Source organism: Amblyomma maculatum, chromosome 2, assembly GCF_055883805.1.
Source record: "Amblyomma maculatum isolate TAMU_Amacu chromosome 2, ASM5588380v1, whole genome shotgun sequence".
NCBI classification, from domain to species: Eukaryota; Metazoa; Arthropoda; class Arachnida; order Ixodida; family Ixodidae; genus Amblyomma; species Amblyomma maculatum.
The window spans coordinates 74,629,543-74,645,062 of NC_139345.1; the positions used below are offsets into that span (position 1 = coordinate 74,629,543).

At 42.3% G+C, this 15,520-nt stretch overlaps 2 protein-coding genes across 5 annotated transcripts in view; one reads left to right on the forward strand and one right to left on the reverse strand.

Moving 5' to 3' along the window:
• Positions 1–11,713, forward strand: Pyroxd1 (pyridine nucleotide-disulfide oxidoreductase domain 1). Its single transcript, XM_084594506.1, has 11 exons — positions 1–290; positions 435–515; positions 2,517–2,636; positions 2,808–2,879; positions 2,974–3,030; positions 3,127–3,200; positions 3,869–4,059; positions 5,343–5,422; positions 8,295–8,510; positions 9,648–9,911; positions 11,139–11,713. The coding sequence occupies exons 1-11, from the start codon at positions 180–182 to the stop codon at positions 11,382–11,384; spliced, it is 1,512 nt and encodes a 503-aa protein (XP_084450632.1). The 5' UTR covers positions 1–179; the 3' UTR covers positions 11,385–11,713.
• The window catches only part of krz (beta-arrestin protein kurtz), a 38,587-nt gene continuing 34,115 nt past the window's right edge, over positions 11,049–15,520 (reverse strand). For all 4 annotated transcript variants that reach the window (XM_084594510.1, XM_084594509.1, XM_084594508.1 and 1 more), the window contains exons 8-10: positions 14,369–14,455; positions 13,620–13,751; positions 11,049–12,676 (exon numbers count right to left, since the gene is read on the reverse strand). In XM_084594510.1, the coding sequence (XP_084450636.1) occupies positions 12,592–12,676; positions 13,620–13,751; positions 14,369–14,455 (304 nt within the window). In that variant the 3' untranslated portion in view covers positions 11,049–12,591. The remainder of the gene's footprint in view (positions 12,677–13,619; positions 13,752–14,368; positions 14,456–15,520) is intronic.

The window sequence follows — 15,520 nt, forward strand, 5'->3', positions numbered from 1 at the left end:
CTTCGCATTTGGTTTCGGTCGCGTTCGGAAGCGGTGGTTGCATAGTTTCTAGCACGGTTTCTAATCACATTGGTCACGCAGCCATGAGAAGGAGTGACTGATTTAGATCATAATCACGCGGTCCTAAGTAGCAGTGATTACTCTAATTTAACTAAAATCAAGACTTATTCGCCTACAGCATGAAGGCCTTCAAAGACAGCGCCGATGTCTCTCCAAGAGAAGGGTCGGATCTCAAGAGCACGTTTGTTGTGGTCGGTGGAGGCATTGCGGGAGTGTCCTGTGCTGAGCAAGTAAGTTCAAACAACGGTTTTTAGCAAGAAAAATTTTCGAATCAAAAGTGTTCATATTTGCTGGCTTGTTCACAATGGTCTTAGTTGGAGGCGCTGACAGTCGAACATTCGTGCCCGTTTTTTTTCCCCTCGAACTTTTTTCAGCTGGCTGTGAATTCTCCGGAGGAATCGATTCTACTAATAACTGCGTCGCCCATAGTAAAAGCTGCAACGAATATAATAAAGGTAGGTCATTTTTCATCCGACAGGTTTTTCGAGTAATTAATTGCACTGCACAGCTATGCCGTCTGATGTGCTGCCATGTCCATTTCTCTATTTTGACATCCCAGTAAAAAAAAAAAAAAAGAGAGAGAGAGAGAGAAAATGATTTGGCATTGCCAATAGGTATCAGTTGGAAACAATTTCCTGCCAGTTGGAATCTACTCGACCCACATAGAACTATTTGGGAAATTATTTCCTCCAGTTGATTACGATTGAGTCCAACTGGGCTTACAAATTGGAGCCATGGCAAAACCAACTCCACTCAGTACATATATCCATTTGAGCATATGCATATTTGGTAAACATGGGAAAAGTAACATGGTCTTTATAATAGTAGCTTTCAGAATCGTAATGTGCTAAATTGTATACATCATTTTTACTACTCTGAACTGACAGACACCACTGGCCCCAGTATTAGTGCCGTATAAGTGGATTATGTAAGTGGTAGCCAATGTGTGTGCTCTGTGTATATATATATTATTCAGCTTATGTTAGCAGTGTCCGATATTATACAAATGCCTTTTGAATTTGATGCATGATTTTTGCTTATGATATCTAAGAAAGCGTATATAGTTGCCAAAACTTCAATTTGTAAACATTCGTAAGGTAGAGTGCCATCCTCACAAATGGAGCCTTTCTTTAAACCCAAATATCACTCATATTGAGCATTTTGTGCAACTTAATAGGAGGCACATTTTATGAATGCCTCCTGGGTGCAGGTTTACCTGCACGAGACCCAATGGGTGAGTTTTGGTTGGTTCAATTGGTCAAACTCTGTTCTAATTTACAATTGAAAAATTCTCACTTGGTACCAATTGGAAATTTCCCAGTCGGAGTGAGTTTTTGTTTTTTCTTATTGGGATGTAGCATAATTATAACTAGGTTCAGTTATGTTTTGAGTGCAAAGCATGTGGCTGTATGTAGCAGTTCAGCTTTCCTCACATAATGAGACAGGAAACAAGCTCTGTGACAACAATGTAGCCCTCCCCATAAGCTGATCATTTTAAATCCTGTCATGTTACGTGGTCCCTGTTGCATTAATTCATGATTCCTAGCTTCAGCTTAATTCCCGGTCTTCTTTTTGCACATTTTTCACACAACAGTTGTCTCTCTCTGTCATAGCATATGGTTAAAGACTAAAAGCATGACATATGCACAATAAAATAATCTTGTGTTTTGAAGGAAAAAGTAGAATGGAAGCAAAAAAATTATGATATACTCCTCTGGCGTTTACATGCCAGATTAGTACATTAAAGCGAGAGAAAAATCTACAATTTTTATACCAGGCCTGGTGCCTAAGTTATAGAAAAGAAGTCCTGTCTTGGCTTTTAAAGAGGATCCTTTTTGTCTTTCTTTTTGTATGTCAACATATTTAATCATACATCTTTTGATACTTTGCTTTTTATAACACCAGGCCACCTCTGTGCAATGTGCTGTTTCATGTGGTTTTAATATCTGCAGCCTTAACCCAATCGAGTGAGCCAGCAGCTGGGATTTCGGGGGTGTACCTTCTTTCTCCCTTGCCTTCTCTCCCTTGTCTGGAGAATGTTACGTGTGACTAAACCTGATGAAATAATGCCTATCTTTTTTTTTACGTAAGGAGTGTAAATTTATCATCAGTGGCTGTGCAAGTATGACATTTTCTGTTTCCAAAGGTTGAAAGCATCTGCTGTGCTTATGCTGTACGTTGCGTATGTCACCAGTAATAGTTTTAGGTTCAGTCATAGCCCGCTTTCCTCGTATTCTTTGTACAAAAAGTTCCCCTACCGCAGTAGAACCTCATTACTGCTATAACTGCTTGAGCTATGATTACTAAAGCCTGAGGATGTTCAGCATACAGTGTTTGAAGAAATTGCTTGAGACATATTCATAATTAGGAAGTCTGATTTGAGAGCTCAGTTAGAAAAAGTGAAGAGTGTTGCACATGTTAGCTTGACAAATGCATGTATTTGTGCTATATTCTAGCTGTGCAGGGTAACGGAAAGCTTCGACATTGAAGAACGTTCTTTGAGCTACCTGGAGCAGCAGTATAGCAATATCACAGTACTGCAAGATGTGCTTGTCTCCCTGGATGCCAGTGCACATGTAAGCATAACATATTCTTAATGCATCCCATAACACTACATAGGTCTTTTTAACTTCTGACAGTCATGGACACCACCACAAACAGCTTTTATCTGTTTGATGAAAAAAACTCACAAAAAAGCAAGTCAGTTGGTATACTAAAACCCAATTGAAAAGAAATATATTTTGCAGAGAGTGTCCCTGAAAAGTGGCCAAGTTGTCTCATATGGAATGATCTGCCTTTGCATGGGTGCAAGGCCCCAGGTACAGTCCACAAGTATTTATTGTGCTTACAGGCTGGTGCTCTTTGTGCTCAACTTGTTGACAATTCACCCCCTTTTCCTTTTTTATCTTTTAGTTAATTACTGAAGACAACCCACTGGTTATGGGCATTCGAGACACTGAAACTGTTCAGGTAGCAACAAGTTGCTATCATTTCACTTATATTCATTCTGTCCCTTTATAAATGTGCCGTTTATTAAATACTAGCCACCTTCTGTCTGTTTTTCAGATGCTCCAGAGCCGTCTTGCTGGTGCCAGGCTTGTAGCCGTCATTGGCAATGGTGGCATTGCCACAGAGTTGGTGTAAGCATTGATGAGAGCTTTATTGTGCAGCTGTTTTCATGGGGTGAAAAAAAAAAGGCACTTTGTTTCCACTCTGTTCACTTTTTGATGTAGTAGCAGCTGTAAAGATGTTGGTATATCTTGATCAGCTAGTTGCATCCTCTGTAGTAGCTTTTTAACTGTACATGATCAGTTCTAGCAAGGCTTCTGTGGGAACTTCAGTCATTGTTGGGTGACTCAAGGTCTTACAGAAGCATCAATTGGTGCTCGGGTTTTGAGGGCAGAGTAAGTGGTCTTAAGTTCCACAGCTAAGTACTGCTGTCTTGCACCATGTGTAGAGCATAGTTTAGTAGCACATTAAGCTGACCCATCCACTTCACCTGAAGCTATATAATGTATTTACATCGGTTTTACACAGTGCGTGTCTTCAACACGGGCTGATCGTCACACGAGTGTGAAAAGGGTGCCCCAACATTTTGCTTCTCAATGACAGGTGCTGCATGCCTAGGATTTGACAAATTCAGTATTTTTTTTTTTGTCAATAATAATACAGGTAGTACCAAATGTACGACTGAATTTGAGACTATAAGAAAAATTATATTGCGGATAATCGGTGCTTCTGTTTTTCTCCTGTGGTTCTATTATGTACACTAGAGTTAAAGTATTTTTGCTTAATACTATATGTACAGGCATGAACTGCGTGGCTGTCAAGTTGTTTGGACTGTGCGGGAGAACAGCATTGGCGCCACCTTTTTTGACCCTGGTGCTGCGCAATTCTTTCTGCCACATCTGGGGGCTCAGACCTGTGATAGCAACGGTAGTTCAGGCACAGCTCTACCAGAGGCCACTGGCAGCGGGGACGCTGAATTAGCTGACCATGGTTAGTAGCCCGACTGTGTGAATACCAGTCTTTCTACCCTTGGCTAGGCACAAGTATTTTAATATAACAAATACATAATGACTTGAAGGCTTGAAGATGGTTTTTTGCTTTCAAGAGTCACTGCGCAGGACAAAGTGAAAAGTAATACTATGTGGGCTTCAGTATCAAAAATAGAACTGAGACCTCTTGAATGGTTGGATGCTCAGGTATTGCAACCGATATGTTATGCCAGAGGTAGACCTAACGTAAAACGTTTTCGGCTGCATATACGGAGTAATCCAAAAATATAAAAAAAAGTAAGCCTTTAATAATTTGGTAAATATATGCTGATGTAAGATGCAGATTTTACAGGATTGCTCAAAAAATGCGGGAATTTTTTTTTTTTTCGAAAATAGGTACATTTGCCAACAAGTAGTGCTTCAGCTGTCATGTATGTGCGGCACCATTTTTCAATGAAGATCAGCAGAATCTTGAATTGATAAATAAAAAAATTCTTTTTGTACATTTCTGTGAAAAACGCACCATGCAGCTATCTGTGCCTTTAGAATTATGAAATAACTATTTACTTTTTCTGTCATTTTTGGGCTGTATCTTATTTGGTTTTGCTTTAGGTGATTTTTTGTGCTTGCCTACCACATTTCTTTTTGCTTCATAGACCACTCCAGGTGCTTTGTGAACTCTGGTAAGAGAGCTTTGAGAATGTATGGTATGGTATATATGTATTTGTGCATTGTGTGCATTTGCTGCACTGAACTGTGAACTATAAATAGCAAATCTGCAGTGCTGCTCTTAAAGAAAATATTTCAGTGCCACAGATTCAGCGCAAGATTTTCCTGGAAAGAGAAACTTTAACTTGAACAGTTGTGCGGTCAGCCCATAATATAGTACTCTGTGTCAGGTAACTTGAGCGATGCAACATAGCATTATTTTCAAACCATCCTGAAAGGCTAAATGCAGCTTGTGAGAGAGAAGAGGAGACTTTGTTGCATCCCACGTTCAGGTAATTGGTCTAAGTCATGAGGCAAATCCACGTGACAAACCTAGTTGCATTTCTAGGCCAGGCTGCACGTAAACTCTCGGTGCTGCACACAACCTTGTCAGTGGCAGACAAAAGGTTAGCCAGAAAGGACAAGTCAACTATTACTTGGGGAGCTCATTTTTTAGCTTTCGAATTGGCAGGGAAGTGTTTTTTATTTCCTTTTTGGAATCAACTTTTTCACAATGAGCTTTATTGCAGCTAGGACGCGTGAGGCATTCTCACAAGTCTCACTCTTTGTGTTCAGGACAGCGAGATCCCTCTCTACTAGGCAGTGCGTTGGGCCCAGACTGGGCGAAAGGCCGTGCTCTTCAAGGTGGAACGCAGGTGATAATTTTGGTGCCTTGCTGTGGTATGCCTGGGGAATTAATTTTTCTCGCTAGCTGCGGCAACGCAGCATCATGTAACATGTTAAACTTAAACATTCCTCATCACAGTCTCAAACTTGTATGAATTGTGAATTTTCGTCCCAATATTTTAAGCATATAAAAGAATTGCACTAAGCAGTTCTAAGCATGTGCAGAAAATGACTTATTGTCATGCTTCAGCAGGCATACGTGAGGCTGCCGACATCATTTCTTATTTTTATTTGTCTCTGGACTGTTAAATATATGCTTGGCACATCACAGAATTTAGTATATAACTACTATGCTGCCAGTACCATCTGTCGTTGGCTGTAGTGTGTCTTTGGCGGCAAATGGAGAATTTTCTCACTGTACATGGCTAGGCATGCATACTCAGTCTGTGCACTGTAAGCATGAAGACTTAACCCTTTCTTTGCTCACTTCACCTGTGGCAGCATTGTTTGCTACATTTTCTAAGTTCTCTTGTGTAGCTAACCAGAAACGCTCTTGTTGTTTTGCCAACAAATACAGATGAGATTGTTTGCCAGGTGGGTCTTAAGCCATTGATAAAGACAGGCAGTAGAGCTAAATCTACTGGCAGTGGCACACAACTAATGCTTCATTGTAGTGGAGTGTCCAATAAATGGCATGCATGGTTGTGCACTCAGAACCTATTGTAGAATGCTGTAGGTTGTTAGTTTCACGTTTGACATGAGCCAACTAGCTCAGATCTGGATTATATTGTAGAATGCTTTCCCTCTGCTTGCCACTGGTTTAGTAGAAATATTGATAGGTGGTTGCATCATGGTTGCATCATGGTTGCATCAACCAAACTGTGTCTGCAAGGAGGGTGGCAGCAGCGAAAAACTGCACAAAGGCATGTTAGCAAGCGAAGAGAGAATGGGGGAGAATGCAAGGAAACACTGAATGTGTGAAACTAAGGTGGCAGTATAGTGTGTGTTGATCAGACTGTAGTGCGCTTGGCTCAGCAGTTCCTTTCACCTTACTTCACGTGCTCAGACCGTGGGGTACGACAGATGGGAACGCCAACTAGAGTAGGGTAGAGAGCAGTTGTTCTAATTAGTATTGTGATACCTTTGTCATGTTAGGACGGCGAATAGTTTTATTGCGAAAGCAATACTACGCCAGGTTTCAGCCTGTCGCGTAGTCCGTGGCCGCAGTCACGAATGACCTTGAACAGCCAAGGAGGAAGATGAGGAAGAAGGAGGAGGAGAAGAAGCCCGCAGCTAATGCGTTCGCTCCATATTCGGTTTAGCAGCATTGAACCCTTCTTTTTTTTTTTTCTTTTTCAGTATCCACTGAATATGATGGTTTCAGTCAAAAATTGCGATAATTTTGACAGTACCTGCACCACGTAAAACTGCTCACTCACTCTCACTTTCTCTCTCACTCACACACACACACACACACACACACACACACACACACACACACACACACACACACACACACACACACACGCACGCACACACGCATGCACGCACACACACACACACACACACACACACACACACACACACACACACACACACACACACACACACACACACACACACACACACACACAAAAGTGGATTTCTCTTTATGGTGTCATTTTTGGTAGAAGTAGTACGGGCATCATGTAATGATACTATCAATCAATGCTTTAGAAAATGATAGCCGATTTGTTCAAGGTACTACATGAACTACATTTGCAATGCCTTGAAATCTCCTATATCAGATAAGAGCTATAAGAGAAATAAAATTGTTCCTTAGCAACAAGGAAATATTTCTTCATTACTGCATGCAAACCAGGGCTTTTGTGCAATACTGCATGCATTTCCTTGCACCTTTTCCAGTGTACCACAGATCGTCATCATACAGAAGACTACACGGCATTAGCTTGTAACACATGTTCACATCAGGCAGATTTAGCTGACTGGACGACTCCTTGATAACGAATATAACAGTACCACAGTTGTAACGGTGCCATCAGTGCTAGTGATATCGGCCTTTAGGTGCAAATAGAGCACTTTACGAGTGCGGCAGCGTATGTTCATGGCTATTTTGATTGCCTCGCACAGAAGAGCTATTGGTAAAACTATTTATTAACTCTAAAAGCTGGCCAGCTGTTATGCTAGAGTTATCGGCAGTGAGCAACTGCCATTTTGACTTCATTTGATAGGTGGCCCTAAATCCATGCATCCACTATGAAATCCAGGTGTTTGTCAAGTATTGATGTTTATTATTTCTGTGCACACTCGGGCTGCTGTACCTTGCTCTGTATTCGCATCTAGCATAATTATCGTCCACAGTGTGTGTCGTGGCCACACACCTAGTTCTCTTTTATGTGCACCAGCTGCAAGCTTGGAGTTTAAAAATTTGTTCTTGAACTCATTCTAGTATTGAATTGACATTTCAGCATATTACATCATACTCTCCCTGCGCCTAAATAGACATCAAGCTGTTGAACAGATGTTAGGTGATGACGTGAAAGAGAAAGGAAGTCATTGCACTTTTAAGCCTACGCACTAAGATTGAAGCAAAGTTTACCTTTTGCCAAAAGACGTTCCTGAAGGGGCATTGGGTGCCAGCATTATTGCTGCATTTATTTTGACACATTTAATGATGCCCTAAATTTATTATTAGTTGGGCTTACTTTCCTATTGTGTATGCCAGATGTGCAATGACTTGAAGCAAGAAACATGCTGCTCACTTCTGTACAATGCTAAAAGTTTGCGTGCTAGTAAAAGCTTCTGGAAGAGATCACAGGTTGTCTGCCTTTGCTTGCGCAGTTCTAGATGTAGATTCCGAATTGTCTGTGAAACCTTTAATCTTTTTCTTTTTTCTTCCAGAAAAAGGTGCACATTGAGTACTGCAGTGAGGTGCGTCTGCTGCTAACACCAGCTGAATTCAGAGAGAGAGGCCTCAGTGATGCCAGCCATGATTTCGAGTGTGGCGCTGACTGGCCCATCTACCTGCTTCTCACTAATGACAAGTGCTTTGGCGCAGACCTTGTTGTGAGTGCTACTGGCGTCACTCCCAACACGAGCACTGTCAGAGCATCTCAGGTGGGACTGTGGCTCAATGAAGAGCCCAACATTTAAACTTTTAAACTTAAATTTGCCAAAAAGTTCATGCAAAAGTTTTTTAAATTTTGCATGAACTTTTTGGCAAATTTTAGAGAGTAAAGATAACAAATTTAAAGCACAAAACATATCTGCCTCCAAAGAATTACTGGAATATTTTCCAGGAAGTTTCTGCATTCATGGCATATAGGTTCAACATTTCCATCCAGAAAGCAGTCAATACCAAGTGGTGTGCGATTCTAGCAGAGAAAAAAATTGTGGCACCTCTGTGGCCATTTGTCAACAGATTAGTGGCTTAGAACTTGAGACTCCTTGCAGGCTGATGGCAGAGTCACAAGCACATGAACTTGTCATAATGTCTGGATTTTGGAGCCAACCTGATCAAAAAACCCAAACAAGTAATAAATGGCCTATAAATAACTACTCATTCTATACTTGCCCAAGCTTGTTGATTTGAGACTTTTCAAGGAAAAACAACATGTAAGAACTTTTATAGTCTTTTATGAGCATACAGTTTTGATGTTTTGATTGACTTTTCAACTTCAGCCTGTTGTGAACATGTCTGGTCCGCTTACTAAGTAGAGTTTACTGTGGTGGTGCTAGGGGCCATCATGCACAAATCTGTGGATATACGTTTTCAGTATTCGTTGCTGGCTCAGTGTGTGCAGCTGTTTGAAAGCTGGAGACATACAGTGGGAGGCAAGCACCAACTAGGCATCTTTTCCAAAGCGCAAATACATACTGCTTTTCACTAAGCACATAGTCATGGTGCTTGTTCCTTCTGTTTATATACTTACCTGGCCTTTAAGTACCACCACTATGGTGACTCATGGAGTCACCTGCATGCTCACCATGATGCATTGAACTTATATGAAGACAGTCTCTATGCTGATTGTCAGTGTAATCTGAATAAATCATCATGCATCAGATTTGTATTGCTTGTCAACATCATGAAGAGCCAAGCTTGACAGGACAACTTGAAGGCCAGTGAAAGTAAATTGAAAAAGGCAGTGTGCCTTTGCAAGTTCTGTGATAATGTCTGGGTTCGAAATGGCAACAGAAAGCCATACTGTGGAGCGCCAAAAGTGATTCTAATATCTATCCTTTCACACTGTGCAGTTGGCATTAGCTCCCGACGGTGGCGTGCTTGTGGACCGACATATGCGAGCATCATTGGCAGACGTGTATGCAGCAGGTGATGTCTGCACAGCTGGCTGGGAGCCTGCCGAGCTCTGGTTCCAGCGGCGCCTATGGACACAGGCACGGCAGATGGGTCACTGGGCAGGCACCTGCATGGCTGCCCACCGGACGGGTGGACCCAGTCCTCTGGCAGACGCACGCTTTGACCTGTTCTCCCACGTGACACGCTTCTTTGGATACAGAGTGAGATGCTTAGTTTTCTGAACATGAGGCATGCTTTTTCTTTTGCAGTATTTGGACCTTTGATTAGCATGGGAAATGCTACAGATGCTTTCTGTGCATATGTTTGGCGTACGTTTTGATTTGAAACTCATCCACTATCACTTATGTCAGGCTACATGTTGTAGACTGTGATGCGGGTTGTTTGACCCTTTATACGACAGCGGGACGCATCTGTCCCACTTGCTTCAAGTGCCAGTATATGGACAGTGATGCACCTGTGTGTCAGGTTTTTGCGTGCTGTTTATTACCATACTAACATACGAAACCAATAAGTTTGCTTTTATCTTTTGCCGATAGGCCTTCTTGGTGGCCTATGCATTTCTATGTGTGTGGGTGTGCAGTTCAAATACCATTTTGGCGGGAAAGAATCAGTTTGAAATATTGCTCCTCACGATACTTTTTGAAGCACTGAAGAAATTTTCCTCCACATCAAAAAGATTGAGGTATGGATACACGACACATTTATGGTCTTTTTACGAAGCTATTCTAAGTTCGTATTGCTTTCATAAGTGCCATTTTTGCATTTTTTCTACCTCATTTTATTGTTGGAAATGCCAGAACCGTGATGCAGTGGCAACTGAACAGACATCCGGTTCTGGCATTCCCACCAACCAAATGACTCTAGGTCAGTACAAAGACAACACTTCTGAAAGCAGTGCAAACTTCGAATATAAACCCAGTTGCCAGAACAGCTTGGGCATGATGTTCAGTTTCTGTAGCTATCCTGAGTGCACTTGTATCATTTGTATGCATGTGAGACATGTACAAGGTGGCCAGAAATGGCTTTAATGCTAAGGATTTTATCAGTGCATGTCTGCATGTACACTTCATAAACTGCTTTTCTGTTCCACTAAACGCACATGGTTTGGCAAAAATAAAGTCGACAATTAAGGTGCTGCGGCTGCCAGTGCATGAGTCATTGGTGAAGTACCACTTCTCTTAATATTCATACTTCCTTAGATGTATCTGCAGCTACAGCAAAAGCAATTTTACATCATAACATTTTACTTGGACCATGTGCCAAGTTTTGTTTCATGCACATCGCAAAAATTGGCATTCTAAAACATGTAGGCTTTTTTTTATCAGTGCAGACATGAAACAGGTTTTCTGTCCATGGTGGACATTTATTAAGAGCAGCATTGCAGTTAGCTCACACTGCCAGTCGATTAATGCCAAATGGCCTTGCAGGTGGTTCTCCTGGGTGTCTTCAATGGCCAAGGACTAGCCGAGTGCCGTGCCTTAGTCCGGGTCAACCCAGGCCAGGAGTACATCAAGCTCCTCCTGTGTGATGAGAGACTGAAAGGTGCCGTGCTGATTGGTGACACGGACCTAGAGGAGACTTGTGAGAACTTGCTCCTTGACCAGCTTAACCTGGGGCCACTCGCTGATCACCTGCTTGATCCCGAAGTGGACATAGAAGACTTCTTTGACTGAACTCGTCTCACAATACCCACAGAGACTGGGCACACTCATTTGCCATTCACACAAGTCTCTTCATAGACACAGGGCCACTTTGCACGACGTCAAACAACTCCATGTTTGGAGACTTCCACTGGGGAACATGACGAACAAGGATTGTGCCTTCAGAAGCCATTCAAGGACACCAAGCAAGGCCAAGTGAAGAACCTACTGCCATCACAGTTCTTCCGTTCGAGCAGCTGGCATTCGGGACCCTGATGAACCTGGTATGAGCTTGAGCACGGCCGCTGAATATAGTATCGAAGCGGCAGTTCAGGCAGAGGTGCAACAATGCCCTGCCACTTTTCAAACCACTTGCAAAAAGGACTAAAATTCACAATGACATGCCACACATTTCCCTGCAGAGCAGCTCAAGGGAAGCCTGCTGCTGAATGCCAGGACAGGAACAATGCATGCGTGCATAAAGACTTTGTTGTCAAATTCTGTCACTTGTACAAATGTGGACAAAAAGCACTTGTTGCTCTTTCAGGCAGAAATTTAAATGTCATGGGGAGAATACTGCCACTTATGCACACCCATCATGACCCTTAAATTTCGCTGGCAATGTGCGAGTGGAGTCAGAATGCAGCAACCTGCTCTGCTCCTTTTCTGTCTACACCTGTATACTTTGGGACATTAAAGCTAGTCTTGCAAGGACTCAACCTTGTGTGTCATAATTCTTATCAGGCACCAAATCATGCAACGTGGGTGCTTTAATTAATCACACGTGACAGCTGTGATTAACTTTAGTCAGAGGAGTCAGCCACACTGACGCTGCGAGGGAGCAATACAGCGGCACTCTTCCCTTTCCAGCCACACTGCAGAAAGGTCCACATCAAACAGAGATGGATGGACGTCCACAATTTGCATGGTTGCAAAAGTCCACTCTAGAGATGTGCGTCGTAGAGAAGTGGACAAGGAAGGTGGAACACGAAAGGGAGGCACCACAGACGCCTTCAGCTGTTGGAGTCCCCTGCCTGAAGGTGTTTGGCGACCTGCCTCGGACAAGACGCAGAGTGAGGGACGGGAACGCTGGGAGGGCAGCTGTCAACCTACAGCCTTGCCTTCTTGCAGAAACCCTGTAAAGACGGCACACGCAAGGTGGGGCCGCCCATTTGGGTGGGGACGGGAGCTAAGCTCATCGACGGTTTGGCACTTGGGGAACGCACTGACTGCAGTCCCCTCAGGCATCCGTCTCACCACGGAGTCGCAGCCGTGCAAAGTCCTCGAAGATGATGTCGTCGTCATCTAAGCTGGCCACAGCATCCCTGCACAGCAATACAAGGAGCTTTACTCAAGAGAAGGTGAAACCAGAGTGGAATGCAGCATCAGGTATATATCCTTAATACTAATACTAACCTTTTTCTTTCATTACAGCTTTTTTTGTCTAGTGTCTAGTTATGCGCAACCTTCATCACAATTCATGAAAAACGAACTTTTAAATCCTAGCTTTTGGCTTCAAAACCTATAAGCGCTGTTTCTTGTGACATACATGGAGTGGTTGATTCAACAAGAAAGTCGTGTGGATTTGTTAAAAAGAAGCATTAACATAGCTGCGGTCAACAGAGAGCTTTACCTAAGGGGATTCACACTTTCAAGCTTAAATCAGCGCTTCACACAGCAGCCTCGAGGCATCCAGGGCTAAGAGTTTAAGGCAGGGCACCACTGCTCATGTACAGAGAATGCTCAGTGCCACACTGGCCAGATAGGAAACACAACTTCTGATAAAGAAAGCTCGCTAATTTCATGCCCCTTATGCTTGGATCACATGAAAAGAATTATGCTGACATACTCATTTAGTGGTCGAAACTAGTGCAATAATGAGGATTAGAAATACAAGTGATAAGCAATTTTAAAAACTGACAGCATGATGCAAGGCCCGTGTGCATTATATCTTCCAAAAGTATGGAACACTGATCAGTGCCATCACATCATCTGGCACCAAAAAATAAACATTTATTGCCTTGGTAGCTGAAAAAAAAATATGGAGGAAACTGCACAAACTGAACCTCAAGATAAAGATAAAGTACTGAAGATAATGGTGCATTGTAAAAATTTGTCCTCCCACTTGGCAGCACACAGTTTCACTATAAAACACGGCTGGCAAAAATAAGTATGCAGCCCATTCCCACAGAAGCTGTTTGCTCATGCCTGTCTGTCTCTCTCATCGCAACACACTGCACCGAAATAATGAATGGAGAAGAAACACACGTGTCCAGCTCAATCAAGTTGGTGTCTAGTGGCGCAGGGCCTGGAGTCTTGGGTTCGCTGACAACTCTAACCGGGCTTGGTTCTTCAGGCTTTGGGTGCATCAGGATGAAAGGCAGCTCTGCTACAAGATCCCTGGGAGCAAAAGGGCAGGCAATTTCCTTCCTTTAGTATTATCTCTGTCCTCTTCCGTATGTTTGGCTTGCAGTAGCGGCTTCTAGCCTGTCCACGCACAGTTGAGCAATGCAAGCTGTTTTCCTTATGTTCTGTCTGCAGCTTTAATGATATATTATAAAACCCAACAAACAACATTTCACTGCCACTGCATGTATGCATGAGGCAAGGACTGACATAAAATGCACAGTTAATAAATACAGACTATTGAAAGTTATGTCTATAAGCTTTGAGCACTAACGAATATGCAGTGTATGCGAAGAATATCTGAAATTTTTATAAATTATGAAGTGAGTATGACATGAAATTCTGCGTACAATGTTTGGCATCACGAGGACCTCTTTTACCCAAGAAAAAAAAAAACAAAAAACTGCATCACAGGCTGAAATTATGATGGTTGAATAAGCTACTATACAAACCTGTGCACCTGTAACAACTAGTGGGTTTCGAACCCAGGCCAAGGCAAAGGGCTTTGCTGGTCACTGCGCCATCTCGAATGCTTTTCTGACAATTAATTTTTCACTCTCACATATGACCACTGAACCAAGAGGAATGAACTCAATGGCTTGGGGACTTACCCTCCAAGCGGTCCCAGGCAGAGTTTCACCTTGACCTTGTACTGCACGATAATGCCAAGGTTCTCCTTCTGCGCTGGGTCCGTGATGCTGCATAAAACATTCAGTGCAGCACAGACTGTCAACAATAATGTTGCAGTTCACTTGGGAATTTATGTTAAAGGGGTAAAGACACTACATTTACCACATTTTGGTTCTTCAGAATTGACACTCGACATTCGCAAATGTGAACCAGCACTAAGAATTCATGAGCAATAAATAATTTGCAATAAAGTTACTTTTTCATTTACCTTCAGTTTTGGTTTCAGCAGCAAAATAATATCCAAGGCATCAAAAGCAATGCTGAGATTGCACGAGGCATACAAAAACAATGCATAATCAATACATCATTACATTTCACTCCAGCCTTCTACTAGTCTGCCCCCCAAAAAATTGGAATGGCAACTAGTAAACAAAAAAACCATTATAGTAGTACACTTTTTGTGTTCCTCTCACGACCTCAGCTATGCTTTTTGCATCAGAGGCACTGGTCGGCTCTTAAATGTGAAACTACATTGGAGAAGAAATTCAATTTTGAATTTTTTTTACCGAGCATAAGAAAAACGCATGCAGTGATTCATGTTTGGTAATGTTGTGCACAAGAAAAGCATTCAGGAATAATAAAAAATGCACTGAAAGCAGATTGCAAAGAATGCTGTATGAATGTAATTTTCGCATGTGTGTCAAAAACTGCGGCATTTTCTTTCCATCAATGTTTCTCCCGATGTAATGCACCAGTGGTGAAGCTTTTACAGTGTGCACAAGCAGTAATGGTGGCTACTGAGCCGTCGGGGATGTAAAGTTGTCATGCAACTGAAAATGTGAGAAGTTACCTTGAAAGATTTGCAGAAGAGCAAGTTAACAAAAGCAAATGTAGCAGCAGACTTAATAACAAGTCCGATTATTGAAAACGAAAAATCTCATCTGCCTGCCGCAGGGAAGCGTGTATGCCAACACAGCTTTATTCATCACCATTTGAAGCAGTACAACTAGTCAGCCAGTCTAAATAAATTAAAAAACTGTTCTATCGTGAAAAGTCAAGGTAGTTGGTTCCCCGTTGTTAATAATTCACAAGCACGAAGCAAGATGACAACAAAGGACAGAAAAAAAAAAACT

Coding starts and splice junctions, on each gene's coding strand:
- Pyroxd1 (XM_084594506.1), top strand. CDS start 180: ATGAAGGCCTTCAAAGACAGCGCCGATGTCTCTCCAAGAGAAGGGTCG. Junction 3,201..3,868: donor GGCATTGCCACAGAGTTGGT/GTAAGCATTGAT, acceptor CTATATGTACAG/GCATGAACTGCGTGGCTGTC. Junction 8,511..9,647: donor GCACTGTCAGAGCATCTCAG/GTGGGACTGTGG, acceptor CACACTGTGCAG/TTGGCATTAGCTCCCGACGG.